General features: G+C 45.1%; 1 protein-coding gene across 3 annotated transcripts in view; it reads left to right on the top strand.

Annotated features, from left to right (window-relative positions):
• The window catches only part of LOC110506662 (synaptotagmin-7), a 109,075-nt gene that overhangs the window by 71,045 nt on the left and 22,724 nt on the right, over positions 1–15,306 (top strand). For 2 of the 3 annotated variants that reach the window (XM_036964585.2, XM_036964586.2), the window contains exons 3-5: positions 2,480–2,565; positions 5,535–5,669; positions 14,930–15,283. In XM_036964585.2, the coding sequence (XP_036820480.1) occupies positions 2,480–2,565; positions 5,535–5,669; positions 14,930–15,283 (575 nt within the window). Of the gene's footprint in view, positions 1–2,479; positions 2,566–5,534; positions 5,670–8,668; positions 8,837–14,929; positions 15,284–15,306 lie in introns of all 3 variants that reach the window. The other variant, XM_090222479.1, reaches the window with a different exon arrangement.

Genomic DNA, 15,306 nt, shown 5'->3' on the forward strand with positions numbered 1-15,306 from the left:
ATCGGTACATCCGAACATCACACCTGCGGGACAGGTACAGGATGACAACAACAACTGCCCGAGTTACACCAGGAATTCACAATCCCTCCATCAGTGCTCAAACTGTCCGCAATAGGCTGAGAGAGGCTGGACTGAGGGCTTGTAGGCCTGTTGTAAGGCAGGTCCTCACCAAACATCACCGGCAACAACATCGCCTATGGGCACAAACCCACCGTCGCTGGACCAGACAGGACTGGCAAAAAGTGCTCTTCACTGACGAGTCTCAGTTTTGTTTCACCAGGGGTGATGGTCAGATTTGGGTTTATCGTCGCAGGAATGAGCGTTACACTGAGGTCTGTACTCTGGAGCGGGATCGATTTGGAGATTGAGGGTCCATCATGGTCTGGGGCGGTGTGTCACAGCATCATCAGACTGAGATTGTTGTCATTGTAGGCAATCTCAACGCTGTGCGTTACAGGGAAGACATCCTGACTTGACCCTACAGTATGACAATGCCAACAGCCATACTGCTCGTTCTGTGCATGATTTCCTGCAAGACAGGAATGTCAGTGTTCTTCCATGGCCAGCAAAGAGCCCGGATCTCAAGAGCACGTCTAGGATCTGTTCGATCGGAGGGTGAGGGCTAGGGCCATTCCCCCAGGAATGTCCGGGAACTTGCAGGTGCATTGGTGGAAGAGTGGGGTAACATCTCACAGCAAGAACTTGCAAATCTGGTCCAGTCCATGAGGAGGAGATGCACTGCAGTACTTTTTGCAGCTGGTGGCCACATCAGATACTGACTGTTACTTTTGATTTTGACCCCCCCCCCCCCCCCCCCATTGTTCAGGGACACATTATTCCATTTCTGTTCACATGTCTGTGGAATTTGTTCAGTCTATGTCTTAGTTGTTGAATCTTGTTATGTTCATACAAATATTTACACATGTTAAGTTGCTGAAAATACACTCAGTTGACAGGGAGAGGACGTTTACTTTACATTGTTTGCGACATTAGACATAATATCACTATAATCAGAGTGTTCATTTTATGAAGTTGCTTTTATTTTATTTGTAAACATTTCACTTCCACAAAAAATGAACACCCATCAAAATAGAGGTCTCTTTCTTCTCTTGTGATCTAGACGATGCGTTAAATCCCCGACTAAGCAAGCGTTCTTTTAGATGCAATGGATCGGCTGTGTATTCCATTGAGCCCATTTCTGTGGTGTGTTTGACAGGTCATTACAAACATTTCCACAGTTGTAATATTAATGGGAAAAAAATGACAGACACTAGCAAGAGTATGAAAGAGTCACATGAGTAAAATGAAAGCAATCAATCCAGCTAAATTTAAGTGACAAGTGGATTTTTCACCCCTCAAACACAGGAAATAGATCCTCAGGTGGGCGGAGCACGCACATGTGCTGGCTCGCATCCAAAGTGTTGCCTGGGATCATTTAGCATATTTTTGGCACCTGATGGCATGCTAAAGGCTCTGTAATGAAGGCTCCGCTGGTAAAGTGTTTTCAGATGTAAACAGCCAAAGACAGCTCACAGAAAGACACAAGGCAATGGACATGAAGGAAATGATTTATCTCCTTCTCTGTCTCTCTCTCTCTCTCTGTCTCAATCTCTGTCTTTCTGTCTCTCTCTGTCTCTTTCTCTCTCTCTCTGTCTATCTCTCTCTGCCTCTCTCTTTCTCTCTCTCTGCCTCTATCTCTGTCTCTCTGCCTCTCTCTCTCTTTCTCTCTCTCTCTCTCTCTCTCTCTCTCTCTCTCTCTCTCTCTGTCTCTCTCTCTCTGTCTGTCTCTCTCTCTCTGTCTCTTTCTCTCTCTCTCTGTCTATCTCTCTCGGCCTCTCTCTTTCTCTCTCTCTGCCTCTATCTCTGTCTCTCTGCCTCTCTTTCTCTCTCTCTCTCTCTCTCTCTCTCTCTCTCTCTCTCTCTGTCTCTCTCTCTCTGTCTCTTTCTCTCTCTCTGTCTATCTCTCTCTGCCTCTCTCTTTCTCTCTCTGCCTCTATCTCTGTCTCTCTGCCTCTCTCTCTCTTTCTCTCTCTCTCTCTCTCTCTCTTTCTCTCTCTCTCTGTCTATCTCTCTCGGCCTCTCTCTTTCTCTCTCTCTGCCTCTATCTCTGTCTCTCTGCCTCTCTTTCTCTCTCTCTCTCTCTCTCTCTCTCTCTCTCTCTCTCTCTGTCTCTCTCTCTCTGTCTCTTTCTCTCTCTCTGTCTATCTCTCTCTGCCTCTCTCTTTCTCTCTCTGCCTCTATCTCTGTCTCTCTGCCTCTCTCTCTCTTTCTCTCTCTCTCTCTCTCTCTCTCTCTCTCTCTCTCTCTCTCTCTCTCTCTCTCTCTGTCTCTCTCTCTCTCTCTGTCTCTCTCTCTCTCTCTGTCTCTCTCTCTCTCTCTCTCTCTGTCTCTCTCTCTCTCTCTCTCTCTCTCTCTCTCTGTCTCTCTCTCTCTCTCTCTCTGTCTCTCTCTCCCCCTCTCTCTCTCTCTCTCTCTCCAGGGGAAGAGGAACAAGCCTGGGGTGGAGGCAGCCAGCACCCCAGATTCAGTTCAGATTCGTGGCCGAGGGGAAAACAAAGCCATCAAGTAGGTGGTGTGGGGGGGGGGGGGTTACTGGCTGAGCTTTGAGGGATTCACTACAGCACAGCTAACTGGGACTGTCAAGAGGATGAGAGGCAAATTCCTGGGTGTGCTCAAATAAAAGGCAACAACACTGAAACCCGCTGAGATATGGAGGGTGAAGGAACATATTTTGCAATGAAAAGGGGAGTTGTGGTTGTTAAATAAGCGTATCTTGACAACTCCTTTACAGTTCTTCCTGTGAAAACAAGAGGCATAAATTATAGCATACTTCATTTGACAGGCTTCAGATAAAGAGCATGTTAAAGTCCAGTAAAATGAGGAACTACATGATGTGTCCCTGAACACTCAATGGGACGGTAATAATGTCTTCCAGACAAAGGAAAGGGAGACCTAGTCAGTTGTCCAACTGAATGTATTCTACTGAAATGTGTCTTCCACATTTAACCCACCCCTGATAAGCCACTAGTTTACTGTCCAACTGCAGTGTTACTTTATTTCACAGCCTGAAGGTCATTACCTTGGCTGAGTTTCAGTTGAAATTTAAACTTGAAACCTAAAACCAATGTTCTACTTGGATTGCACTAAGGTACCCTTTATCTCAATGCCTTGTAAAGTAAAATAGTCAGAATCACTTAAACGAGCACTATACCTAATATTATGCGTATCATAGTACATTTATAACTGTAGCCCAATCCCAATAAAAAAAGAGTATTTGATGTCCACGTTACCTGCAGCAATGTCTTGATGATATATTCTACTGTATGACTGTTTGTTGTTAACATTCCTGCTTCATGGTTGCAGCTGCGCAGCTCAAGACCTGACGGACGGTGGTCTCAGTCTCCAGCTAACCCAGCAGTCCTCTCCCTCCTCTGTCACCATACCATCTGTTCTCCCATTCTCCCTTTAATCACTCTCCTACCTGTTTCATTTCTCCCTTCTCTCTTTCTGTCTCTCTCCCTTTTTCCAAGATATGTTTTATCTGTGTAACCAACCTTTGTTGTTTCACTTTGACTTATAACATACTGTATATTACTCTGTGATTGATGTTGAATACATTTTTTACTCTTTCACTGTTATCTAATCTCTTGTACAGAGAGAGGTATAATCTATTCATTTGTCCATGAGTCTGGATGCTGTATCAGCTCACAGAATAGACAATATGCATTTTCCAAACCCCATCCCCTTTAGACCGATACAATTTTTACCTTCCTTAATTCACTTGTTTTCCTACTTTCTTTTCAAAGACATAAATGTTTTCCTCTGAAACTATATTATGAACATTAAAATGGAATTACTTTTATAAATGCAGTACCAGGGCCAGATTACCGAACAGGCACACAGGGCACGTGCCCCTAGGCCCTCGACCTCCAGGGGGCCCCCAACCCAATTTGTTTTTGTTCAATTGGGGGGGCAGATAGCATACGATAGCAAAATGTGTGGAATTGCAGGAAATTTGCTTCAAAACTGCAACATTTTCTCTCAGCCTCATGGCAAAACATATAGAATAGCAGGAAATTAGCTTGAAAAACTGCGAATGCACGGGATCTGAACACGCCGCAAAAATGTATCTTGTTTTTCCAACAAATATTATCATGTCACTGCTTCATCAAGAGTACTTATTGTTGCCAGACGCAACTTCCAATACAATGATTTAGGTGGAGGATCCCTCAGGGAGAGTACAATCAATTTTATTAAGCTGACCTTTATTAAGCTGTTTAATAAAACAAGTAGTACTATTCTGTTGGTGTATGCACCGAACACTTACGATAACTCATTTCATGACCAATTCTGTACTCTGACACTAGATTTAGCTGACTTCTGACCAGTTATTGGTGGCGATTTTAATGCAGTTTGGGAGTACAGGCTAGACAGATCTGGGCAGACGGGGGAGACCAGCATCTGACCTCTGTGGCACTGCAGAAATGGGCAAATTAGGTGACAGTTGACAATTTAATGTCGAATTATGAATCCCTCCTATGGAAATGTAACATTTTTCTCTCGTGGACTTTATATTCACTTCAAAGGACCTGTACAACAAAGTTCTTGATATAGATGTATTACCCATGGCCCTCGCCGACCATCGAGCCATTCTTAGCAGACCCGCTATCAGAAATTACACTTTTAATTTACAGGGCAAATCCTTCTTCTTTTATTTGCAACTTCACTCTGCCATGCGAGCATATGATGTCCCCTGGGGCGAAACACTACCAACTCACCCCCTCCGCAGCATTTTTGAGAACTGGCCTAAACCCAGGGGACTGTTTTCTGATCTATACTTGCATTTCTTAAAAGCATTTTAGAAGCCCCTGCCAATCGACCTACAATAGAAGAGACCTTCAATCACTGAAATGAACTGGTCTGTAATTCTCTCTTCTAGAAATCCTAAATATCAAAATATCCATTTTAATTTTGTCCACAGATCTTATCTTACCCTGCGCAGACTATTCCAAATGAATATTCATCCAACCCCGAAATGCTCTCTCTGCCTTCAAGGTGCTCCTGGTACCTGTGGGTCGGTGCAACTGTCCTGTGGTGGGAGGTGTGGGTGGGTACAGTGATCCTGTGGGAGAAGGTAAAGGTTTTCCCTCTGCACCATGGAAAAATGTGTTGAAATATAGTAAGTTAGCTGATTTAAGAAATGGGGGCCCCCGGAGGTCGGTGCCCCAGGGCCCTACCCCTAATGTGGTAGTCCGGCCCTGTACAGGACCCCCTACCCCTAATGTATTTTCCATTTATTTTCTACAAATATTAGAGGTGTATCTCTATTGCCTGGATTGACATTTCTCTCATTCATCTATTAAACTAAGGTTGTTTCCCTATCCTGTCTCTCTCCAAGAAACATCCTTCACTTTGCTCCACTGTGATTGGCTCTGCTGCTCTGACCTATCTTTCTTACTATCCCTGAAACTCCTCCCTCCTACTCCACTGTGATTGGCTGTACTGCTCTTACCTGTCTCTCTCTCTGGCCGCAGTGATCTAGACAGGGACTTTTGGAATAACAATGACAGCAGCAACGTGCAGCAGAGATGGAGCTCCTATCCGCCCAAGGAGTTCCTCTTAAACATGTCCCCCTATGCCCCGTATGGAGACCCTCGCCTCACGCCCAAGTGAGTCTCGGTCGCGGCTGGTAAGGGACCCCTCTCTCTGTGCAGGGCTGTAATGAAGCGGGGGAGCCAAGCCTCTCACAATGAGTTCTGTGCCTCCGTACCCCCAACCCTCCACAACACCCTCAGTCTGACTCAGTCTGACCCTCAACACCCTCAGTCTGACCCTCAACACCCTCAGTCTGACTCAGTCTGACCCTCAACACCCTCAGTCTGAATCAGACAAACATTGCAGACACAATATGCATCCAAAGACACAGTACATTGTCTACATAGGAACATGCCACCCTAGTCCACTTGCATGCATTTCTCTCTGCCGGACAGAGACTAAGAGCTACATGATGCACAAAGTATGTGCTTTATATTCTACACAAGTAGCTCATTTGCCAAACAGTAGCTCTGAACCCAAGGCATAACCTAATGCATATGTCCCGGTAAAGGTCATTGCTAAGGTCAAATGTAATAGCCTAAGGGGGCCAAATGGCATTATTAAGTGATGTTATCCACACATCGTACATAAAGTATCTTCTGTCTTGGGAGAGTTCCGTTGATTGGCATTAGTAATTCCTTTTCCTGCAGCCAACAGGGTCTGAAAGGTAAAGCTATTTAGTATGCATTGTTGGCCATACAGAACTAGATTGAGTTGTACAGGGCTGCTACTAGGATGTTTCTACTTGCCTCTCCTTAGAGGTGACTGACATCAGTATAGGGATGGCCAGGTGTGAGGTCAGCCTTGTCTCCCTCCAGCCCTCTGATCTTCATCTCGGGTGCGTCGCAAATTTGACCCTATTCCCTCTGGTCAAAAGTAATGCACTACATAGGGAATAGGGAGCCATTTGGGATGCAGCCTTAGATTGAATCAAGAAGGGGGTTGTCTCTAGTGGTGTTACCAAGACCGATCAAATTTTAATTGGATGGAGACACTAATAGATGCAGATCATGTCTGAAGCTGTCCCCCACTATAAACACGATTAACACACTATTCTTTATACTAGCCTTTCCCACCTGGACACATGAATATGTAACACGAATCTTTAAAATACACACAATATAGACATACTGAAACTTAACATACTGAAACTTAGCATACTGAAACTTAACATGAAGAAACATTTACCTATATACCAACATTTACCTATACACCAACCAACCAACCAACATTTGAAATGCCCCCTATTCCCTACAGCCCTGCCAGCCTCACTAACCCTTAACCTCTAAACCTTCACCTCCAGCCCATGGAGTGCTACCATGGAGACGGACAACCCTCAGACTATCTGAGCAGAAACCCTTTATAGATCCCACTCACACAGCCCAATCAATACCCACCTTTCCACTGAAACCAACCAACTAACCAACCATCCCCTAATCTTAAGGGTATTAACCGTAAACCCATTGCCCTCGGTTTAAACCGTCCCCTCAGCTCTGTCATCGAGGGTTGACCGTTGTTTTGGGCTTTTGCTCCTAGTTTTTGCTGTTGTTGTTTTTTTGTCACATTCTATAGGAGTCCTGTGTCGTTCCCTAATCACCTCTCCTCACTCTCGTTGTGCCTCGTGGTTTTGTGCCACCACCACCACCACCTCCACCAACAGGTGCTATAAGGCTGCCTCTCCTTAGTCAGACCACCTGAGCCCTCTGGACACACCAGTTACTCTATAGCTGTACAGTACAGTACATTAATCACTAGAGGCTCTAATGTCATTGATGTTTTTCCTGCACGGAGAAAGTCATTTTTAATTTAATTTTATAGCTTACCAGAGAAAGGATAAAGGGGGAGTTTATTCTCAATGGGTGTATTGTCTTTAGAGTTCATGGGCTGTGATACAGTGAACCTGCTAGGATCCATTGATCCCTTCTTGAGATCCAGTCAAATGTTTGCCCTTTTCACCATCATGTTACGAGGTCCTGAGCAAGGGATGGGAAGCCCTGTGCATAAGCTACATATAACTTACCTTAAATCTCCCTAAATGGTCAACTCCATCCCTACCCCTACCCCATGCTCACTGTAGCAGGCTGGACGTACATATCCTCTGTCTAAAGTGTTATCCCTCTCGGCCAGAAGCTGTGTTCTCTGACTGTGTCTGTGTGTCTCCACTGAGTGTAGTGACACTGTAGTGAAACTGTGTCTGGTCTGTCTGCTGTTGTCTCTGTGACGTTGTCTAGGTTACGGCTGCTTGTGCTGCTCTGGGTTACGCGGGAGAGGAATGAAGTGTGTACTCAACAGATTCACTGTGCTGATTAACTGCTATACACTACAATGTCTTACTAGAGACTTTCGAGCCACTCACTCCAACAATGTCATTACACACACAATAATCTTTCAATCAAGCCTATCTGTTTCATTTAACGTTGTAGTTCCTACTGTACATAACAAAGTAGATCAACTGTTTCTTTTAAAATGTAAATAGGCCATAGATAGCCTACATAATTCAATGATCATGACCCCCTCAGTTTTATTGCAAACACCATGAAGTCCTTGATAGAATAATCAATTTGGTCATGTATATTTAATGTGCAGTATAAAGTACAGCTGCAGAATGGACAGTCAGTCTAACTGACAGGTACTCAAAACACAGCCAGCATCTGTCTGTCTCAGTCCCACTGCACCCAAACACACACCACTCTTTCACTCTTCCCATCTGGTTCAGACAGACAGACGGACGGACGGACTAACAGGCAGGCAGGCAGGCAGACAGACAGATATACACAGTGAATCTCAGCCCATCTCCCTCCTGCTAACCCAGCAGCAGCACAGCCTACTGACTTGCTGGCTGGCTGCTACTCCTCTGTATTGGAAACCTGTATTGGAAACCTGTAGCTGGATTGGTAACACCACTTCCTAATGCTATTCTGCTGTGTTGTTCACTTTCCGGGTTGTTCTTCCTCACTGATTCTACTGTTACTATCCACCTCTCTCTCTTTCTCTGTCTATCTCTCTCCTCCATCTGTCTCTCTCTCCTTTATGTCTGTGTCTGTCTGTCTTTCTGGTGCCCCCTGTCTCTCAGTGGGGTGGAGAAGGGGGATGGGGGCGGGGCTGGGTGTGGGAGCGGGGCAGGTCCCAGTCGCAGTGACAGCGTGAGAAGCATAGTGACGGGGCTGGGCCCTGGCAGCAAGGCTGGGCGCTGGCAGACGGTCCAGAGCCACATGCACTCCGGAGGCCTGAGGCCCAGAAAGTGAGTGACATGAGTGACACGGGTTGGCTGGGCATGAGGTCACGCATGGGGGTTATTGCTGAGCAGCGCAGAGGCATGGAATGGATGGTTTGGGGGACTGCAGTCAGAAGCAGCAAGGCTTATATGTGATATATGCTGCATTCGGAAATGCAGAGATTTATGAAAGGAAAATGAATGGAAAGAGGGAAGAAACTATTGAAGGAAATAATGAGCCGAAAATGTGAGTGCTTGTACTGACATTTTCTGATGCATGGGAATATGTTGTCATGGTAAGGCTCTGTTGACTAAAGAGAACATCCTCTCTCACAAACAAATACCAAAAGTTACGCAACGTCTGCCACTGCTTCATCACTGTATTGGACCGCAAAATATCCACTTTTTGATTGGAATCTTACAGCAGGGCCATTCTTAAGACGCCTGAAACCCCCCTCATGTACACTCTTAGAAAAAAGGTGCTATCTAGAACCTAAAACGGTTCTTTGGCTGACCCCATAATGCAAGCCCTTTGAAGAACCATTTTGGTTCCAGGTAGAACCCTTTTGGGTTCCATATACAGTAGAACCTTTTCCGTAGAGTGTTCTACATGGAACTCTAAATCGCTCTACCTGGAACCAAAAAGGTTTCTACTTGGAACTAATTGGGTTCTTCCTCACTGAAGGAAGTAGAACCCAATGGGGAAAACCAAATAACCCTTTTTTCTAAGAGTGTATAACCATTTTAACACTTTCAGTCAAAATCTAATTCCCTCTTTACCTGCCTTCTTCACTCCTCTACTTTTTACCTCCCCCCTCCTCCTAATCAAATCTAATTCCCTCTTTACCTGCCTTCTTCACTCCTCTACTTTTTACCTCCCCCCTCCTCCTAATCAAATCTAATTCCCTCTTTACCTGCCTTCTTCACTCCTCTACTTTTTACCTCCCCCCTCCTCCTAATCAAATCAAACTTTTTCCCCATTTTTGGTCTGTAATTGGTTTCTAATTTAAGGTAGCCATGTGTGTCTATGTTTCTGCTGTAAGATATGTCTCACTCTCCCCTCTCTCTACCTCTGCCCCTCCTCAAGGCTCTTTAATTACAAATCACAAGGTTTTTAGTCAGTTTAATTGACTTTCTGGGTAGGAGATATCGAAGAATCCCTCAAGTCAGCAGGGGGAGGATACAGGCAGCAGATAGAAGGGCTTATAGCCTGCCTGGCAATTTGAATGACAGGGTAGGTAAGTAATTTACTATACACGCAGATAGACAAATTAAATATCTATTTGCAGTTGAGCGTATTCAACCTTGGACAAAAGAGATATTGAAATAGTAGAGAAATGTACAGTGAAAGAATTAGGTGTTGAGCTTGCTACGGTATCTGGATAGGAGCTGTAAAAAGCCGAAGCCAATTTTATGACACAGGAGAAATGTATTTCTGTTTGAAATGGACTCCCAGATGTCTGGCTGGCCCTATGCCACGTATTCCATCCAGATTTATTGATGAATCATTCGGTCAGTTATGACAAAAATCATTGTTGGACTGTAAAGTGTAGCGCATACTGCAGCTGATGTGGAGCATACTGCAGCTGATGTGGCGCATACTGCAGCTAATGTGGCGCATACTGCAGCTGATGTGGCGCATACTGCAGCTGATGTGGCGCATACTGCAGCTGATGTGGCGCATACTGCAGCTAATGTGGCGCATACTGCAGTGATGTGGAGCATACTGCAGCTGGTGTGGCGCATACTGCAGCTGGTGTGGCGCATACTGCAGCTGGTGTGGCGCATACTGCAGCTGGTGTGGCGCATACTGCAGCTGATGTGGCGCATACTGCAGCTGATGTGGAGCATACTGCAGCTGGTGTGGCGCATACTGCAGCTAATGTGGCGCATACTGCAGCTGGTGTGGCGCATACTGCAGCTGATGTGGCGCATACTGCAGCTGATGTGGCGCATGCTGCAGCTGATGTGGCGCATACTGCCGCTGATGTGGAGCATACTGCAGCTGATGTGGAGCATACTGCAGCTCATGTGGCGCATACTGCAGCTGATGTGGCGCATACTGCAGCTGATGTGGCGCATACTGCAGCTGATGTGGCGCATACTGCAGCTGATGTGGCGCATACTGCAGCTGATGTGGAGCATACTGCAGCTCATGTGGCGCATACTGCAGCTGATGTGGCGCATACTGCAGCTGATGTGGCGCATACTGCAGCTGATGTGGCGCATACTGCAGCTTGGCACTGAATGCATCATTGTTGGAGGTGCAGAGTGGAATTATTTTATTGAAATACTTTTATATGATGTTGCTATCTATGACCTGCTGCTTTCATAGATACATTTCTATCTCTGAGTCACATTTATTCTTTATATTGTTATATTTTTCTCTTGTCGCTGATAGCTTAGAAGCTTTTCCCTATCTTTCATACCTAATTAATCCATCCATATTATTTCTTCCCTACCTCATTCTTTAGATTCTTTATGCCATATAAAAGGTACAATGATAATACTTTGGATGAGATGAGTGAGAGGAAGGATTTAGGCAGTGGTGATACAGGTGAACAGAGAGAGTGGGAAAGCATGATACTGATGAACTTCAATTAAACCAACCTAATGTCTTATATTATATACAGTTGAAGTCAGAAGTTTACATACACCTTAGCCAAATACATTTAAACTCTGTTTTTTACAATTCCTGACATTTAATCCTAGTAAAAATTCCCTGTTTTAGGCCAGTTAGGAACACCACTTTATTTTAAGAATGTGAAATGTCAGAATAATAGTAGAGAGAATGATTTATTTCAGCTTTTATTTCTTTCATCACATTGCCAGTGGGTCAAAAGTTTACATACACTCAATTAGTATTTGGTAGCGTTGCCTTTAAATTGTTTAACTTGGGTCAAACGTTTCAGGTAGCCTTCCACAAGCTTCCCACAATAAGTTTGGTGAATTTTGTCCCATTCCTCCTGACAGAGCTGGTGTAACAGAGTCAGGTTTGTAGGCCTCCTTGCTCGCACATGCTTTTTCAGTTCTGCCCACAAATTTTCTATAGGATTGACGTCAAGGCTTTGTAATGGCCAATCAAATACCTTGACTTTGTTGTCCTTAACCCATTTTGCCACAACTTTGGAAGTATACTTGGGGTCATTGTGTCACGACTCCCACTGAAGGTGGCTCCCCTGCCTGTTCGGGCGGTACTCTGCGGTCGTCGTCGCCGGTCTACCACCGATCCCTTTTTCCTTTTCATTTTGTTTTGTCTTATTGGTTGCACCTGTTCCCTGTTTCGTTTCTTGATTTATGTCTATTTAAGCCTGTTAGGTCCGCCTAGGTTTGTGCGGGATTGTTACTCTGTTGGTTGTGGATGTGATTTTCGTGTTTGTTTTCTCCTGTGTTTGTTTTATGCGCCCTGTATTTTGGCGTGACCGTTTTGTGCCGGATAATAAATTACGATTTACCGAACCCTCTGCGCCTGACTCCAACCCACCACTCCTAGTAAACTCTGACACATTGTCCATTTGGAAGACACATTTGCGACCAAGCTTTAACTTCCTGACTGATGTCTTGAGATGTTGCTTCAATAAATCCACATACTTTTCTTCCTTATGATGACACCTATTTTGTGAAGTGCACCAGTCCCTCCAGCAGCAAAGCACCACAACAACATGATGCTGCCACCCCCATGCTTCACGGTTGGGATGGTGTTCTTCGGCTGACATTTCTCCAAGAAGTACGATCTGGCTTTTTTTATTACGGTTTTTGAGCAGTGGCTTCTTCTTTGCTGAGCGGCATTTCAGGTTATGTCGATATAGGACTCGTTTTACTGTGGATATAGATACTTTTGTACCTGTTTCCTCCAGCATCTTCAAATCAAATTTTATTTGTCACATACACATGTTTAGCAGATGTTTTATTTGACCTTTATTTTACTAGGCAAGTCAGTTAAGAACAAATTCTTATTTTCAATGACGGCCCAGGAACAGTGGGTTAACTGCCTGTTCAAGGGCAGAAAGACAGATTTGTACCTTGTCAGTTTGAACTTTTTTTGAACTTGCAACCTTTCGGCTGCTAGTCCAACGCTCTAACCGCTAGGCTACCATGCCGCCCAGGGTAGCCTAGATGTTAATGCGTGTGTAGCGAAATGGTTGTGCTTCTAGTACCGACCATGCAGTAATATACATATGAGATGAGTAATGTAGGGTATTATATAAAGTGGCATTGTTTAAAGTGACTAGTGATACATTTATTACATCCAATTTTTTATTGGATTCACAAGGTCCTTTGCTGTTGTTTTGGGATTGATTTGCACTTTTCACACCAAAGTATATTCATCTCTAGGAGACAGAACGCGTCTCCTTCCTGAGCGGTAAGGCGGCTGCGTGGTCCCATGATATTTATACTTGCGTACTATTGTTTGTACAGATGAACGTGGTACCTTCAGACATTTAAAAATTGCTCCCAGTGATGAAACAGACTTGTGGAGGTCTACAAAAAAAAATCTGAGGTCTTGGCTGATATCTTTTGATTTTCCCATGATGTCAAGCAAAGAGGCACTGAGTTTGAAGGTGGGCCTTGAAATACATCCACAGGTACACCTCCTATTGACTCAAATTATGTCAATTAGCCTATCAGAAGCTTCTAAAGCCATGGCATAATTTTCTGGAATTTTCCAAGCTGTTTAAAGGCACAGTCATGTAAACTTCTGACCCACTGGAATTGTGATACAGTGAATTATAAGTGAAAATATCTGTCTGTAAACAATTGTTGGAAATATTACTTGTGTCATGCACAAAGTAGATGTCCTAACCGACTTGCTAAAACTACATTTGTGGAGTGGTTGAAAAACTAGTTTTAATGACTACAACCTAAGTGTATGTAAACTTCCAACTTCAACTGTACAATCCGAGCAAATCTGATGGCACTTGTAGATTTTCTGGAATGTTTAACGCAACACTCATCGAATGTGCTGTAACTGCTATTAGCACATACCATAAGCCCATCCCAAGACACTTCCATACCCACTGACCATTCATATAATGACTGTAACACTCATTCTCAATAACCACAGCTCATCTTCAGTCAACACATTGTCCTGAGCTGTATGTGAGCTATCTGAAAGGCCATGTGGGAAGTATGAAGTATGACTGGTATTAATCTGGTCCACAATGTCCCTCCTCTCGGGGCCCTGCCTCTGGTGCTCTCCAGTAGAATTACTACAGCGCTGTGGAGCTAGCCCAGGGCCCACTGAAGAGCACAGTCAACACAGCCAAAGACTGTAAATCCTCCAGCGCTGCACTAGCCTAAGACAGAGGCTGTTTAGCCAGAGCTTACAGTACTCATGAAGGGCAGAAATGGAAGGGGGAGAGTAGGGAAACACTATTAAACTAGTGTAAAAGCAGACGGATGATTAGAAAGACAGAGAGGTTTGAGGGAGGGGAGAGGGTTGTTTGGTCAAATTAATGGGTTGAACTGATGGGTAAGGCAGGCAAGATGAATAGAGCTGACAAAGACCAGTTGACCTAAGAGAAGCAGCATAGTGTGAGAATTAGGTAGGAGGCTAGTGTAAAGTCATCATGGGTTAGAGGAGGACAGGTTAATGGGATGACAAAAAATAGATACAAAGGAGGAGGAAGAGGTCAAGGTAAATCAGGGAGAAAAGTGACATGAAAAGGGTAAGAGCAGTGGATGGAGTAAAATAGAGATAAAGGCTGTTAGCTCCTGTTTGTTGTGGGGCTGAGCACTGTCAAAAACACAAGCCTGCCCACAGACTGTCAGACACTCACATACAAGCATCTATACAAGCATCTTCTACAACTGTATAACTGCTGCTGAACTGATTTAACCTGACAATGCTCTATTTCCTGTTTTTCATCTCTCCATACCCTCCTTTCTCTATATTGAACTCTCTGGGCCCGTCCTCATTTTTGTTCCCTCTGGTACTTGTATTGTACTCACACCATCACTCTCCATCTGTATCTCCTGTTTTCCAATTATGGATCTCTTCTGTCTATCTCTCTGGTTACCACTATCCTTCTCATCTATCCCTCTCCTTCCCTCTTCTCTCACGTGCATCCCCTGCAAACCCGTGTTACCCTCTCTTCCCTTGCTGCTCTGTCTGGTCAGTTTTGGGGACCCCTCCCTCTCGGCCGCCTCTACTCTGGAGCACATTCCATCCTCAGCAGCAGCCCGTCCTCGTCCCCTGGTGCGACAGCAGAGTCTCCAGCAGCCTCTCACCCACCAGCCCCCTCCGGGCCCCAATGACCCCCCAGCCACCTCCCAGAGCCTGGGCCAGCTGCACACAGGGCTCGGGGGCGGGGGGCACCGGGGAGGCCCGCGGGGGGTGCGGGGGAGTCCGGCGGGGACAGGTGCTTCCCGGTACAGAGGAGCAGGAGGAGGACGATCCAGGTCCAACCCAGGCAGCTGGGACCACATGATGGGGCAGATCCGCAACAGAGGACTGGATGTCAAGTCTTTCCTGTGAGTCTGCTGATCTGGGAATG

Source organism: Oncorhynchus mykiss, chromosome 26 (genome assembly GCF_057628025.1).
Source record: "Oncorhynchus mykiss isolate SJ-2025 chromosome 26, ASM5762802v1, whole genome shotgun sequence".
Taxonomy (NCBI): Eukaryota; Metazoa; Chordata; class Actinopteri; order Salmoniformes; family Salmonidae; genus Oncorhynchus; species Oncorhynchus mykiss.